The sequence below is a fragment of the Coloeus monedula genome, assembly GCF_965178545.1.
Source record: "Coloeus monedula genome assembly, chromosome: 5".
NCBI classification, from domain to species: Eukaryota; Metazoa; Chordata; class Aves; order Passeriformes; family Corvidae; genus Coloeus; species Coloeus monedula.
The window spans coordinates 32,316,706-32,334,181 of NC_138785.1; the positions used below are offsets into that span (position 1 = coordinate 32,316,706).

A 17,476-nucleotide genomic window follows, 5' to 3' on the forward strand; every position below is an offset into this window, starting at 1 on the left:
TATATGCTCATCTTTGAGACCTCTGTTCAGTCAAATCTGACTGACATTGGCTGAGGGCTTCAATATTTGTTGGGAGATTACTGGATGCATGGATGGTTGGATTGACAGTGCTTTGCATGAGGAAACTGGAAAGATAATTTCCTGTATCTCATAAATAAAAACTAGTGGTGTTATCAATAAGTTGTACATCTTGTAACATTTAATTGTGTGTAATTTTCTGTACAACGTATGTCAAAATACTTTAATGTCTGCCAGATAGGTAGAGTGAGAAGTCTGTACTCTCAGAGTTTCATTTGGATTCCAGTCCTCTTACACTTTTTTGTTTACCAATTAGAGAGACTGGTTGTGGCGGCTGAACACTGTGAAAAGAGTCTGGAAGATTTGCTACGAGAAAGAAAGCCTGTCAGGTGAGGTGTCAAGCTAACTCAAATCCACTCATCATTATTTTGCATCTCATCTGTGGCAAAATTCTGGACCATCTTTTAACTTTACTGGTTTATATAAATTTCATTCTGTTAAAGTTTAACCTAAAGACATTGTTTGTCAGACAAAATATGCACCCAAAGAGAGAGTACTCATTTCTGTGAAATTTTGTTATGGGGAACTTGCTTATAATTGAAATATATTGTAACTTATGCTGTAGTCTTGGGGTTTCTTTTTAAGAATAAAATCAGACCTATGGCAGGATAAGGAATCTTCGCATCAATTCTTAGAAAGTTAAGTCTGCTAGGTGATGAAATACAACTTCCACCAGAATGGATGGAATTTGTTGTGTGTTTTTTATTTGTAGAAATCTACTAATTTATCATCCAGAAGGTGGACAAGATATTATGCCAGAGTGCTAATAAGTGATTTGAATTTGGGTTTATGTAGTCACTTCAGCAAGGCTTTGGTCCAAACCAAGTCCAAAGGCTGTCAGGACTATTTGCTTAAATAGTAAGAGGTATAGAATAGTTGAGCATTATCTTTAAAGAAATAAGCAAAAACCCAAACTCATTGTCAGGCTTGTTGCAAAAAGTGTTAATTGCCATTTTGAAATCTATCACTATTATCTTTGAAACGAAGAAGTGGTATCTTGTCCTAGATAATATGTAACACAGAAAATGTGAAGAGTGGAAGGAGATTAACATTATTTCCATTGGATAGTAAGGCATTGCCTGCTAACTGGCTGGTTAAGAACACAGAAAATACATAAATATAAAACACATTTAGAAAAATTCAGTTTAGTTTCTAAAGTTTATATCAAGTGTTAGGTTTCATCGCTCTTGATATTTATGCAAACATAGAGATGATAATTACTCAGTAAAATAACTGACAATTTTTTTGTCTTCCTGGTTAACATGAGGCATCTCAGGTGGGCTGTGTTCAATAAGGTACTATGCTGCTGTGACTTCCTGTCGTCCATCCTAAGTTAGCTATTTATAAAAGGAATAATACTGGATCTCTAGCCTTTTGAGCCTTGCAGTCCCTAAATAGAATGCTAACGATGTCTGGCAGAGATACATCTAAATGCCTTGTGTTTGTGTTAGCATTTTGTGAACTTGAACTTGTATGACAGTGTGTGTTGCAGAGGGCTGTAGGTTGAGGAGTGTTAGCTTCCATTTTTTTCTTAAGATAGAGAGGTAGCTAGGCGTAAAGGGTTTTTCATGTGTGATATATGCTATAGTTCTTCAAACAATTTTGCATCAGGTTCCTAATGTGCAAAGTTCCAGAAGAAGTTAAAGCATCAGAAGCTCTTTTCATTCTTTTAAATTCAGTTCTCACACTGTTCTTTGAGCATGTGTGTCTTACTGTCAGATGAGAAATAGCCCAGACTGCTTGCTTACTTCTAGACTGTTTGGAAAAAACTTGCATGTAGCTATTTCAATTTGCTTTGAATTGCTTGATGCAGTATACTTACTCAGATTCTCTGACAAGACTTCCTCAGATAACAGATGTGGTCTATATGCACATCCATTATGCCCTTCTATAGTAGCATGTCTCTTGTGGCATCCAGAAGGATTTTTTAGGTTTTTTTAGATAGCTTTCTAAGGTATGCATCTGTGGGTTTTGGCATGCTGAAGGAAGTTACTTAGTTTGTGGTGTTAGCTCAGCTCTTTGAGCTGTGTCTCGATTGAGAGTAGTTGCACAAAGCCTGGCTTTATTTTTTTCCAATTGTCTTGAGATAGTTTTTACTGTAGTAAATTATTCTATTATCTGGTCTTTCTTTTAATGAGCCAGTTGGGATTTCTTCTGGAAGTTGTACCACCTGAGGTATAGGGCTAAAATATAGCCTGTATGTGTATCCATAGTTTTAAGAGACATTAGTGATTCATCTACTGTAAATTACAGCTTTTGCAGTAGTAGCTAAAGGATAAATTATGTTCACTTCAAATGAAGTTTCTTGCAAAACTGACATTTTCCTTTTACTTCTGTTTTTTTTATGAAAACAGATTTTTTTGTTCCTATGGAGACCCAGAAATTTCCAGAAATAAGTTGGATGGACCAATGCCCAGTTATTGGTTATGTGATCTGTCTATATCAATTACTATTGGAAGAAGTATTTGGCTTTTTTATGAATTCTGATTGCATTGGTCAGTGATAGCATCGCTGGCTACACATCCGGAGTTGATGTGTGTGCTATTGCAATTAATTTTATAAACTGTTCATGGAATGTGAGAAACTGCTCTTCTGGTTCCTAGATTAATTTCCCTTACACTTGCCAGTAACCTAAGTCCTTTGCACCTGTACCACAAGCTGATGTAAAATCAGCAGGAAATCTTCTACTATGTTAGTCCTGAAATTCAAGACATTACATTATGGACTGTCTGACTTTCTATACATTTTGGAAAACAGGCCATACAGCTGTTTGGTTGTTATTTGCAGTTAATCTTTGCTGAAGTCATGCATCAGGTGTAGCATACATTCCTTAATATATGAATTATATTTTAAAAAAAGAAATGTAGCAATGTTTTTTCTTCAATTACCTTCAGACTTTCCCCGGGTTTTCTAATTCTAATAAATCAGTTGCACATAGAGATCAAACACTGGAAATAAGAGCTTCAACTGTTTGCTTTATCTGCTCTGTCACAGTTCAGAAAGTCATTTTACTGAGCATACCACCAAACATTTTCTAGAAATTGGACTTGTGATATATTCAAGAATTCATTCATTCATTACCTAACAATACCATGTCAGCAGTCCCCAGGAACTGCAGAGATAGTTTGTCATTGTCCTCAAAATTAACATGCTCAACTTCATTTTCAAAGATTAATGCAAGTAAGTGTTTGGTAATTTATGGCCAGATTATTTTCTGCTTTGAGTGTTGCATATTTGGGATCCTGGAATAAACACCTGCTGCTGTTAGAACTCCTATCAGGTAAATTTCAAGAACTCTCAAAGGGAGGAAATGAGTGTTGGCTCATCACAATTCTTACTGTAGGTAACCAGGTACAGAAAAGGAATTTAATACAGCTCTTTAGTGTTTTCTGTTTCAGAGGATAGCCATGTGGACATTGTAACTACAATTAATGCTTCTAAAAGCGACATTAATCCTAATTTTCTTTACTGTGCTTCTGTAGGGCATCACAGTAACAGCAGGGGAGCTCTTTTGGAGTTGTGTGCCACAGGAAATTCAGGCTGCAGCCATGGATAAGAGGGTATGATAAGGGTAGGATAAGAATTTTAGGCACTGATATCCCATGTTTCACCAGACTAGTCTCCATTGTCCTCTCAGAGAGCGATTGTAGTCTGGGTCATTGTTTCCTGCTTGTACATTCTTGATTTGGTGTCCTATGTGTTGTTGTGCTCACTGCAAGGATGCACTTCATTTCAGTTTGTAATAGTCACACTAGTGCAAAATCAGCTCTCTGAAGTATGTTCAGTTAAATGTTTAAAGGGCTGGGAATATATGTATAGTTGCACAAAAATAGTAAATACCTGATTTAAGCTCATCATGGTTTATTGCTGTTCAGAGATTTGAAAATGTGTCTCAGTCTAGCTGGCTTCCTGTCTTCTTGCACATACAAGGATTTTTTTCTTGTGAATGAATTGAAAATAAGTCACAAAAAGTTATGGCAGGTTGATGTTTTATACTTTAACAGTCTCACTAAAGGTAGTGGCAATCAAAATTTTAGCTTTTCGAAGTTGCTAGTTATTTTAGCACTGTTGATTTCAAAGACCAGAATGTGGGATGTGCATTTATCCTTAAGGTCCCCCATCTTTTAAACACATTTCCAACTACTCCTTTGAGATACCTTTTCCAGACAGTGTTAAAGGAATTATTTTCTCTGCTCCTGTGCTGTTATAAAAGGAGTTGTGAGCATTTCCTTTTCTGTCATGCTTGAAGTGTGTTTCTTCTTTGAAGAAGTTGGTCTGCACTTGTGTTCATAACAATAAAAATGCCAGCAAATACTGACATTCAGCAGACTTTTGGCACCTACAGTACAGTTTCTGGATTGGTCTTCAATTTGTGGCTTGGACAGTCTAAGTCTATTCCTTTCTTCAATAAAATATAGTTGTCATATGTTTTGAAAGTCATGGTGTTGAAGAATTACTAGTGGACCATCAGAGATACAAGGTATAGTTTGTTATACATGAAACGTTTGATGGGAAGCAGACTGTGTCTGCAGCTGTTTACTAGTTTGGAGAAAACATGATCTGATGGATTCGGATGAGTAGATTTTATTTGGCTGTATTAAACAGTTGTCTGTTCATTGATTGGACTAGAGTTCTTCATGCCATCATTGCTGTTAGTGTGCTTTTGGCAAAATTGACGTGCAACTGTGGTACAGAAGTTATACGATGGGGGGAAACAATTTCTGAGTAGCCAGACATTCTTCAAAAATATTTTTAAAACAGGTGCAAGTCATCAAAGGGCCGAAGGTTTTACATGATTTGACTTGAAGGGCTGCATATGAGCAGAGCTTCATGGGCTGAGTGTATTCTGCTTTGAATCAAGTCTGTGTTGGAATTTCACGTAAGAAATCCATATATCATAATAAGGCTGAATTTGGCAAGGATAAATTATGTAATAGTAAAATGAAGTAGCATTAATAAACTGAAAGTTTTTTTTTCTCCTAAGCATGTGTGAAGTTCTGTAGAGTGGGCATTTAGTGTCTGTAGACTTTTTATTTACTTTCTTGATAATGCTTTACTTGCAAAGCTGTGGTGAAAGATCTGTTAGTCTGGACTTGTTTTATATTGTCCAATTATGCTTTTCTTCATATAGAAGTATTGGGTTTTTTCTGTAAGTAATTTTTGGCCTGACTGCAAATCTTCCTGTAATCTTCCTTTTAGCATAGGTTGTCTCCTGTGATTGCCTTTCCTCTCACAAGAAGACAGTTGTTTGGAATGGAAAATGGGTGCAGCTTGCATGAGGCATTTGAGGTGAACATTGTTGTTCTTGATGTTTGAGTGATCTTTTTAGGTATTTTGCCTGTATAGTTGGCTGCACTGTTTGATGGCAGCACAAAGACTTTTCAGAACACACATGTTTCCTCCTTACATGTGAAACATAGCAGGGGGTGCACACTTGTTTCTTATCTTCTTCTTTTCCAGGAAAAAAAAGAAAAGAGAAGAATCCTACTCTTTGAGGTTATGAAAGTCTCTGCCTCTTGCTATTAAAATGTAGATATGATAGCTGTATATTCTTGTCCTGGTTTCAGCTAGGGTACAGTTATTTTCCTTTCAGTAGCTGTTACAGTGCCGTGTTTTGGATTTGGAATGAGAATGGTGTTGATGACACACTGATGTTTTGGTTTTTTACTAAGTCATGTTTATCCTGAGTCAAGGACATCTTTCCTTGGCTCATGCTCTGCCAGTGAGGAGGTACACAAAAGAAACTGGGAGGGAGCAGAGCTGGGACAGGTGACCCAAACTGACCCATGGGATCTTCCACAGCACGTCGTGCCCAGCACATCAGCTGGGGGTTACCTGGACGGGCGGCCAGCCTGGGTCTGGGAAGGGGCTCTGGCATCGGTCAGTGCGTGGGGAGCAACTGCACTGTGCATCGCTAGTTTTTCCCTTTTTATTACAAATATTATTATCATTTACCATTATTACTGTATTTTACTTTATTCTCAATTATGACACTAATCTTATCTCAACGTACAAGCTTTACTTTGATTCTTCTTCCCAATCCACTGAGGTGGGGGGGACAGAGGGAGGTTGAGAGAATGGCTGCGTGGTGATTAATTTCCAGCTGGGCTTAGACCATGACAATATAAAGTCTGTAGATGGGGAAAAAGTATGATTATTTCAACCTTTTGTTCAACTATGCTTTTTCTGTAGTTTCTTGTAGACACTTCATACAGATTTCCGTGCTAAAAGCAGTATTAAAGATCTTGAGCTGAAGATGAGTTATGCTGAGTTAATTGAGAACAAAAGTACTGGAGAGTTTTGAGTCTACAGTTTCTAGTGAAAGAGGATGTTGAGTTTCAAACAGACAAAATACCATCCTCAGTGGGAGGGTGGCTTCATCCTGCAAAGATATTTCTGCAAGGAATTGTGTAAGGATCATGTTAAAATTCCATTCTGCATTAATGAGCAAATTACTACTAATGAGCTAATGGCTGAAAAACCGTATGTCAAATTTGTCCTGTGCAAATCTTAGGGGATTTAAAGTACGATTTTAATCTTAATGTTGATTTATGATAGTTGTGCTTAGCATAAAAATTGCTGTAGACTGTGAGAACAAGATGTGGTTAGTATATGGTTATTCTAACAAAATACAGTGTTTGACACTTCATCCTGCTTTTAGAAAGGAAAAAAAAAAGGAAGAGTGAACACTTGTAAGACTTACTTTATTGTGCATCCTTCTAGAAAGGGATTTTATTTTCTAAAGTGCTAGTTCTTGCTTTTGGACTACTGAGCAATGTCTTCAAGGGAGCGTTTGTCACTAATTAGGGATCAGACAGCTGGTTTATTTAGATGCATTGATGTGCTTGCAAACATCTCTAACGTCATTGTGGTTTCAGACTTGTTTCTTCTGTGCATATGGATATTCTCTTCTTGGGTGTATAACTAGATAGGTACCAGGGCATTGGACATTGTTGTGATGGGAGTGTTTAGAAGGCTGGCAGATCAGGCTAATTTTAAGGTTTAAAATGTTGATTTCATTCATTAGCAGTACACATCTTGCTAAAGGTTAGCTCATGCATATTGTTACTCGTCACTGTATACACAAAACTGATACTTACTGTAAATTAGCTGTGAGTATCCAATACCACAGAGCTGGTGCTGTACAGTCAGCAGAGGCAGCTATGGCCCTTGGTGGTTCTTTGAAGTCAAGGTGGTAAAGCTTGAGAGCTCTTCAAGTCAAGCATGAACTGGTCTTTCTTCTGTGCTTGTCTAATGCCTGATATTTTTATGTAATCAGCACTGTCCAGCCCCTGCAAAAGTGTGATTTCCTGTATTTCCAGTACTTCTTGTTTTATGTTTTGCCAGCCATCCTACCTATGTATTTGGGAGTAGTCCTGCATATTTACAGTTGGTTCTGCTTCTCTTGCCCTTTAGTCTGGTAAATTTTGGTGTGTGGATTTCTCCTACATGCAACTGTATCCCTCTGTATTTTCCCCTTTGGTGATCGCATTTCTCATGTCACTTTCAAGAAAATTTGGTCTTAATTGTATGCTGATTGATAAATTTCTAATTTATAGTCACAGGCATCTGCTTGGTCTACATGTAACTTTATGGTTACCTCTCTAGATAGGTGTTTTCTGCCTGTTGTGATGACATGTACTGGTTTATAGATCAAAGTGATGCACTCCCTAATGGCTTTTGCAAGATTAGTTGTTAGCTATGAAATTCCTAACAGCACCATTGCTTATTGGCCTAGTTGTAAAGTCCCTTTGATCACTTGAATTTGCAGGCTGTTCTTCTTTTGAAACTTTCTGTTCTGTTTCACTTTTTAGCAGTGTCTGTACCATTGATATAGGGATCCAGATTTTTTGAGCTAACACTAAAACATACCTAGGTAGGCATTTCACCTTAAATATTTAGATTTTTTTTTCTTTTTAGATATGGTATGGTCACGTTATTTGTTGAAGTAACACTGTTGCAAAATCTAATTTACATAGAGTGCCTGGCTTTGGGGAAAGATCTCTGCAGTGTTGCAAGATTTGTTCATAGCTCTGAAAGTTCTGTTGCAAATTTGTAAGATGGGGGAGAAGGGGTTTAATTAGGAAAGCGGCTTGTTAATAATGCTTAATCCTCTCATAGAGATGCCTGCAGAAATTAATTTTTAAAAAATCAATCCTCTCTGACTGCAAGGACAGCATTATTTACTGTCAGCTAAGTTATGATTGCTAGAGCTGTCAGTTCAGTTCATACTGCCCCGCAGCTGCAACAACATTAACTGCATCAATAATTTCACTTCATTTTCAGCTTTTCTTTTAAAATTTTTCATTGGTCAGGCTTTTCTGATCCACCTAGGGTACCACAGTAAGAATGAGGGAATCTATCTCTTTGTATAATGAGTTTAGGGACCTATCACTGTGTATCTAGTTCTATTATGTTACTCAGAGTGTATAGTCAGTGTTAAGAATGCAGAGTCTCTGATGGGGTTTTAAATCAGGGCTACTTTACCTAATCTTTGTATCTAGTAGTTGAAATCATTTATTTCATTGCACTTTTTGGTCCAATGTAAAAAGTATCACTTAAACATGTTTTACATATGAGCCAGCTGCGGCTAAGATGCAAAAAAACCTTCTTAGAAGTTAATCAGGGGCAAGATCAAAAACTGGGAATATGGACTGTCATTCCTGTTCCTGTGCATTAAACAGGATGGCACTAGAAGTTTCATTAAAATAATGCTTTATAATGTGTACTCTACTTTTCAAAACTACCTTGTTCATTTGCTCTCCCATTTTTTGGGATGAATGCTGGATGTCTTAAAGGAATTCAAGGCGCAGTGTTTGAAAATTTTTGGTTTATGACTTAATTCATTCAGAGTGATAATGATCTGAAAAATCACCTGTCTGATAAAAAATTTTGTATTCAATCTGCTCTATATATGAAATTGTTCTTCTATATATATGAAGATGTGCCTTCATCTGTTGTTTTATGGACTTTTATCATACATTACAAGTTGAGACCTTCATAAAAGTGTAACATCATCTGTGTTGCTTTTAAAGTCATACTTGCACCTTAGAACTTTAAAAAAGGAATGAAAGGACTTTCTGAGTTTCCTCAGGTGAGCAATATAAATTTGCTGAAGATATCCTGTGTGAAATAACCTTGTCCATGAGTTAGAGACTTCTGAGGGCTCTGTCTATAAAATTCTTTTTTTGTGTGTGTGTCTTACTCTCTGTTTGTTACATTCCCTTCCAGTTCATTTCATTCTGATAATGTGAATGCATTTCCAAGTAAATTGGCAGTGTTTACAATCCTGGTCCCCAGTGCCATTTTTTAATCAAACACATAATAAAGTGCTAAATAAACCATTCCCACCTGCATCAAACTCTTTATGTTCTATATAGGGTATTTTGTAATTTATTTACCCAGGAAGACCCAATTTATCTGCACATCTGGTTTTCAACCCGGTTCTGCTTTTTATCCAGTTTTCCAGCTGGTTGATTGAGGAATAAGGAGGTCAGATGGCTTTCTTGAGGTCAGCGTAGTGATTGTCTCAGCTGGGATTACACCCAAACTTTATCCTTTGCTGAACCACTTGGCCACACCACTCCTAACTAGTCTATCCACATTGTTGGCAGTAATGGAACTAACTGCAAATGTCATTTTCTTTGTTTTATAGTTTTGCTTGTACTGAAATACTGTCACTTTTATGAGTTCAGAAACATGACATCTGTTCACAACCTGGTTCCCTTTCACTTTGAACAGACACAATTTTTTTGTGATGAATCTCCTTCCTGGATTCCAAATGTGTATTAGTTTCACAAGTTCAGGGGTAGTGATTGATGATGTTGCTGGTTTGTGTTGCTCTGGTGTGCTTCCTCAGGGCAGACCCTGTCTGACACTCCACTTTGGAAGAGGAACCCATGTTTTTGCTCCTGTGTATCAGTGCCATAAGTTTCTTGAGACTTCTGGTTGCTGAGGTCCTCTTCCTCTAGAGTTTACTTTTTACAGGAATATTACAATGTTAGAACAAGATGCACAGATTTAATAAAGGACTTACTTAAGCATGCATTACTAAGTATGTACCCATGAACTGTAAGTCTGAGGAAAGAGAAACTGAGCAACACGGTATGGGCAACATAATCTTACCTTGTTTGGTATTACCCCGCCTTCCTGAAAGAAGTCAAAATTAATTCCGGTTCCAGTTTTTGTTACCTATTTCCTCTTTCCTTAAATTGCCACTGCACTGAAGAAATACGACTTCATATTAATCCATATATACATTTCTAGTACCTACAAAATTACAGCACTCTGTACAGTTAAGTAGATTACAAGGAGGCTTGCTTTCTGATACCAGTCCTGTGTTTTCACATTCTGGTGGGGCCTCTGTTCATTTCACTTCATGAAATATTCTTACTCAAAACTGTCTGTTAAATACTGCATGCACTGTCTTTCCAGGCACAGCTTTATTCCTTCTACAAACTGGATTGGTAGCTCTGTGTTGATTGATACAAAAGCATAAAAGGAAATGAAATTTACAACTGGCCCTAACCAGTTAAAAACACCACAAATGTATTTGTAACAGCCAGAAATATTGCTCCTTTCCCCAGGATTTTGCTCCTGCCTTCACTTTGCTTCCAGCCTGTTGTTTTTGCTCCTGTCCTGCTGTCCAGGTCCATCACTGTGTTCTGATTACCTGCACTATCATAGCTGCCTCTGCCTGGGTCACAGTCATCAAAAGGGGAGATGACGTAGTCTAGGTGAAGGTAGGACTGAACACAGTAAGATGACAGGAAGCTCTTTTGAGATACCAAATTACTCATTCTTGATAAACCATTGTAGCACTGGAAAAGGATGGAGAAGATGTATTTCCAGTTAATGCCATGAATGCACTTCTCTTAAAGATAATGGAGTGAGTTTGTGTGTGGGTTGGCGTTGATTTTTCTTTTAAACTGGAGGAAAAGAAAGTTGTGTGAGCCTGTAACTTCCATGATATTGATGTGAATGCTGAAAATTTATCTCTTCTTTTCATTGTTTCTTTTCTCATGTTGGAATTTTTTTAATCATACAGTTTAATAAGTCTAGTGTCCCAAACCCACCCATCTCCAATTTCCAGCTGTGTGATCTGCAGTCCTCTTGTTCTTAAGTATTCAATATGTCATGCATGAAGTAGTTTTTATTTTCCCTTCAGTAATCTGTGGTGTATGTAGCGACCATGCTGCTGGCTGTCAAATGCGTTTTTCCACAACTGTTTTTCCTGCTCCAGAGTTAAGCAATGATGAAATAGCAGGGACATTTTACCAATAGGATTCTTGATGGCTGTGAATTGCCACAGGAACTAGTAGGTGATACTATAAGACATGATGCTTAGGAAGCAAACCTTTGTTTCACCCAGAAAAAAAGCTTGGATTAGAGCAAGTTAGAAGACAGGAAAATACCAATGAAAATTTCGTATATGCTTGCTGCATATTCCCTCTCTCCTAGGCATCTGCCCTTTTGCCTTTTTTTTTTTCTTTTTTTCTTTTTTTTTTTTTTTTTTTAAAAAGACAGTGGTCTCAAGTAGTTTTTGGTCTGAGCTAGTATGACTGTTTTGGGGTTTGGAAGACCAGTAATTTTGTCTAAAATGGAAAAAATTAGTTGCAAGAAATTGTCCTAGGTGGATATAGAGCATCCTATCTTGGAGTCCAGTTCCCACTTCTACCAGCAGCTGCATTATCATTCCCATTAATCACAAATAATAACTTAATAAATAACCACGCAACCTGAATAATATATAGGTAATATTGTTGGGGTTATTTTAGCTGGAATTCAGCATACCACATTTTTGTCATAAAGTTTTGATTTCTAAATGTTTCAATTTTTTTTGTTTAATCTTGTGTTTATGTTGAGCTATGGCTTGGGCAGTTCTCCTTAAATGTTTCTTCCCAAGTACTGCTCAGTTGCTACTGGGTGAGTATGCTCACTCTTAGCTCCCCAATCCCCTAATTATTTTCAGGGTTTATTGTCTTTACTTGGTTCTTGATAAATCCATCTTTCCCACTCTCTCTGCTAAAATCTGATCCTTTTGAAAAAGGTAAGACTCTGGGTATGCCAACTTCTTCTAGTATTTTCACTTTCACCTTGGCTCAGAAGCTCTTCTCAGTCAGATCAGGGAGTGTAGTGGGTGCACTAAGAATTTTTCTTCCTCATCGCACCTGTCTGAATCCAAAAACTGACAACAGTCTCCTAAGTAATCAGATTATTTCATCAGTGGGTTTGCAGAACCACAAGAGATTGAAACTCTGCTAAAACATCTGTTTCCTGACAGGTTAGGTTTATTATTCCTGAAGTAAACTTCCAGAAAATAGCTTTGTGTCCTTAACAGTAAGAATTCAGCAGACTGGAGATCAGGCTGGCTGCTAAGTGGAAAAGTTAATGTTTTTTGTGAAGGCACAATGCAGCCACCTGTGTACTATTAGAGCGTGGAAATTAGTCATTTGTCTGGTAGAGCTTTTGGTCTGACAAGTTCTGGAGGTAATAAAACAATCCTCCTTTTTGTGTCTTTTTAAGTCGACTTCCCTTCTCTCTCCACCCACAAATGCCATGCACATGCCTCTCTTAACCATGCTGAGTTTTGTACTGTTGGCTCAACTTACTCATATTAACTTGTAGAGATTTTTTTTTCCCTCATCCTACTTACAGGATGAATCTGAGGGAGGAATACAGTTCTTGTTTGTGCTTCCTTTTCTATGCATTCAAGTTATAGCCCCAAACCTGGTATTGATTTTAATCCTTACAGTCTTTTAATTCATGATCTCTGGTATGAAGGAACACAAAATGACCTTTTTTCATGGCTATGTTTCTTCTCCAAACCAGGAGAATCATTAAATTTAACCAGTTTGATTTTATAGCTATATGCAATCCTTTCACTTGAAGAGACCCCCTTTTCAGAGGCCTAGCTGACTAGGCTATAGCTGAATAGGTTTTTTGGTATCCAGACTGAGGATAAAAATGCAGACAGCTCCTTGAATGTGTGTTCCTTTTGCAAAGAAATTTGTGTTTCTTTTCTTGCTGGTGGAGAGGAACATAACCTTAAAACAAGTCTTGTTGAAAGAGCTGGGAAACTCCAGTGCATCTCACACTTTCATGCTTTTACTTGCTGCATCCTACAGTATTGCCTTAAGCAGGGCAGTGATTTGCTTCACTGTAATTCGAAGTCATAACCATGATCATCAGCTCCTGAGATGAAGAGGCTGCTTCATGCCATACAACTGTCATTATGGCTCTCCTTAGGTCAGTGGTGTGGCATGATTGGTGTCAAACCTGGCCACCCTTACATTTGGCCACCTTATCTCCTGTGTTATTTCTAGTGCTTTTGCTGTTGGTTTTTTCCCTCCATCTCCTGTTAAAGGAGGGTGCTGATACCTCTGCAGCTCAAGAGGCCCAGTAGCTAAACAAGGCTACATTTATTGTAGTTCAACACTAGCTAGTCTATTGAAAAACAGGCTTCCAGCTAATTGGGAAAAAAGGTTTCTGAATCTGCTCAGAGCTTGCCACCAACATTGGATTTTTGTAAGTGTCCTCCTCATTTATAACACTGTTTTCTTTTCTATTTGTGGGGGTTTTTTAAAGGTCAGGTTAACCTGAAATCTGCAGCGCCTTTGAGCCTGCATTTGCCGAAGGCTGATGCAATGCTTGCAGTGTTGATGGTGGCTGTAGAAACTGGGACAGAGACCCATGGAAGCAAGGGGACAGCCTTGGTAGTGACCTCCAGCAAGGCTGGGAACATCTGCTGAGCTTGGCCATGGGGAGTTTAAAGGAGAGAAGTCTCTTGGGTCTCTTGGGCTTGATAACAGCAGTAAGTGTAGTTGTGTAAGTGCAGTTGTCAGGCCCTTTGCAAGTAAATACGAATCCCATGGGTTGTAACCGCACAGTGTATTTTCCCTAATAAATAAGAACTAGACGATGTGCAGCAGCACAATGCAGAGTTTGTTACACAGAGTTCCCTCTCCCCTGAAGGGCCAGCGTTAGGTGCTTGGCTCAGTGCTTCTGCCCGGCAGGGTGGCATCAAGAGTTTAAGAGCACTGAGCATTGAATGCACATGGAGAAATAGTTATCACTAGTGTGTTCCTGATAGTTGTAACGACGTGAAGGGTTTATCTTAAAGAGCAAAGAATCCCGGGTTCTGGTGGGGGGTTTTAAGGAATTGCAAGAGAACACGGAAAAAAAATGGGTGGCTGAAGCCCCCTGGTGGTAGCAGAGCGCACTGCATGCCGCCGGCAAACGGCCACCAAATTGCACTTTCAATAGTTACTTTTGGTTTTTCAATGTGCCATATTTACTTCTATTTTTTAACACAGAGAAACAATGTTTAGGCTAAAATACCTCATGATGTACTAATTGTTCACAAGGAATTGTTTCCTTACTGGAAACATGAATATTCCATCATTTATTTTTCATGTCTTGTTTTGCAAAGCTGTGCAGAAAATGAGAGAGGGGATTCTGTTTGCCACCATTATTAGTAGTATTTGCATTGCAGGCAAAAAAATATACAAGGAAGCTGAAGGCTTCTAAGGTAATGGTTTTACCGCATTTATATCTGTGCCCAAGAATGACTGAGAGGAAAGGTACACAGCCAATAGTGTCTGATGCTGTGGTGTAGTATTTAACTTGGGGGTGGGAGATGCTAGGGAGGGAGGAGCTAGATGGTCGTTTGGTTTTGTGGTTATTAGCCATGAGGTTTTGGTCAAATTGCGAAGACCTTGAGAATCACTTTCAAATGCTATGACCTAAGATACAGCAGTATGAACATATGTTAGAACAGATTCCCTTTGTGCTTAAAATTTATCTTAATAGTATATATTCACAACTATTGTAAATTAGTACAGAGCTCTCCTAGGAAAAAGGTGAGGACCTAGAGGATAGCTCCATGCAGGGTAACTTAGTCATGGCTTTTTTCAGAATTTCTGTGTTGCACTAGTTTCAGAATTTGTTTGAAGTGTAGCTTTTGTCAAAATCTACCTATTTACTCTTGTGACAAAGTTTTGTCATTACATCAGGTATGAATAGCAGCTGATGAAGTTGAATAAAGCAATTAATTTTGGTGTTTAGTCACATAGTTGGCTTGTCACTGTCATCAGTCTGTAATACTCTTCCACATTTTGCTGTTGCACAAGTTTTTTACCAAGCAAGAGAAGGTGGTGAATATCTTCCAGAATGCTGTTGTATGTTATTTTTTAACAATGAAATACAAAAAAAAAAAAAAAAAAAAAAAAAGGAATGGTCTTTAAAAAAAAATGTAGGTCTTCATAAGTAGATACACTTTGCTTTTGGATATGTTGTGCAAACCAGTGCCTGCAGAGGAAAAGATACGAAAAAGACCTGAAATGGCTGAGGGCGAGTGGACAGAATGAGGAAGAGTAGAAAGTTAAATGGAATCTCTCTGGGTGACATGAGATCTGTGCCTTTTGTTCTTATTTTGGGTGCACTTTGGAAGCCTGTTACTGGTGATCTGGTACAAATTCCCGATTGCTTACTCACAGAAACTCCTCTTTAAGGCTATCAGTCCTTAAAATAAATGGTAACTTTTGTCAAAATACATAGTTATGTCAAAATGCTTTAGATGGTAAGTTTCTTGACAAAGATGGTAAGGTTGATACTTCCAAGGCTGTAAAACAAAATGTGCTGAAAATGCAGTCTTCTGCCCTTTCTTTTTCTTATTTTAGATTTTGAGATTACTGAAGACTACAGGTGTGATCTAGTCAGGCATCTATGCTGTCTTCTGAATAAGCTCTAGTTAACATCTGAGTTTCAAAAACTTCTGTTCAGCTGAACTTTTTAATGAATATCAGTAGAATACTTAAGAGCAAATAAAAATAAGGGAGGGTAGAGATTTTTTTTTTCCCTGATTAGGTGAGTTTCTATTGCAGAGAGAATTCTATACTTTGTCAGCATTTTCTACATTTCCTAAGGACCAATTTCAGGGTGAATAAACTAGTTGTGGGATTTTGAGGATATGTGTGTGTGTTGGGGTGTGTATGGCACTGAACTTATCCCACCATATTCAATGCTGATCCCTTAAACTGTTCTGGAATTGTAAATGTCTCACTTTTGTTTGGAGTAGCTGTGGAACACTACAGTTTTACAGATTAAAAAGGAAAACATTCACTGTAACATGTTGTTGGTTTGTTTGTTTTTTTTCAGTTCTTCAAGGGTCTTATGCATAGCATATGAGGTTTTGCAAGGTTTACAATATATGAATAAACATGGGATGGTCCACCGAGCACTCTCCCCTTGCAATATTCTTTTGGATCGAAAGGTACAGCTACAGAAATAAATCTATGGGTTTGTTTGCTGCTAACAAGTGCCATGCTGTGTCATAGATGGAGACTGGATGGTCACAGTCCTTCCAATAGGGAAAAAAATTGCATATCTGGAAAGATGTTGGTTTTATTTTTTAAAACTACAGTTTTCCTCCATTTCCCATGTTTCAAATGTATTTCAGAATTTATTTTTCTATTTTCTTCTATCCCAAAACACACTGTTTCTCCCTTTTCTTCTCAAAGTGGTAATGTAAGTCTACTTGTCATCATTGTAATTAGTTACAAGACCTTCCTAGCTGTTTGAATAGAAAAATACTTCTTATAGCTAATTACCTGTCAATAATATTTCTTGTGTTCCACGGTGCTATGATACTTGACTTTTAAGATATCAAGATAGTTTTTTGTTCATGTTAAATTATTCAAATTTAAGTATCTGTTCTGTTATCACAGACTATTGAGTTGGCAGTGTGGAATATAATTTCTGCTCATATATGCTATTGTACTTGGAGCAGTTTCTTCATCAGAACCAACAGCTAAAGAGTTTTACCTGTCTGCATAACTCCTCTATCCATCCTTTTTTTATTCAGTTTAGGTAGCATAATTAGATCTTCCTCTTGGAAGGCAAAGAGAAAGAAGAGGACAAAAATAAGGAACACGTATATTTTTATATGGTTGTAAACAAATGAATATCATAATAATGCTCCAACATGCAAAAGTACTCTAGGATTTTAAGATACTCCTAAAATCAATAAAAGAACAGAAGAGGGTTGTAAGACAATAAACTTTTAAGCTCTCCCCTGCCCTTAGAAAACTTTCTGATGTAGCCTTCTCTGTTGCACCATCTGGAGGCTGGCTGAGTGCAATTCAAAATCCAGCCGAAATAAGGCTTCAGTTTAACTTCTATGCCTAACTTTTTGTTGTTAGCTTTCTGTCTTCACAAATAAAAAGAAAGTACCTAGAAAAATTGTTTGTTTGAAATAGATGTTGATACCGTTAAGGAGAGCAAGATAGTAGTGAGTTGATGGGAGGTCTACAGAAGCAAGGCTGGGTAAAGAGAAGAGTTGAGGGAATAGTGGAGCCTAATCATGTTTAGGGAGCTCTAGGAGTCAGACAGGATTTTG

The 17,476-nt window shown here is 37.7% G+C and overlaps 1 protein-coding gene across 1 annotated transcript in view; it reads left to right on the forward strand.

Moving 5' to 3' along the window:
* Positions 1-17,476, forward strand: part of TBCK (TBC1 domain containing kinase) — a gene marked incomplete at its 3' end in the record, with an annotated part of 94,162 nt that overhangs the window by 6,766 nt on the left and 69,920 nt on the right. The window contains exons 3-4 of the mRNA XM_082281761.1: positions 335-407; positions 16,237-16,351. Of these exons, the coding sequence (XP_082137887.1) occupies positions 335-407; positions 16,237-16,351 (188 nt within the window). The remainder of the gene's footprint in view (positions 1-334; positions 408-16,236; positions 16,352-17,476) is intronic.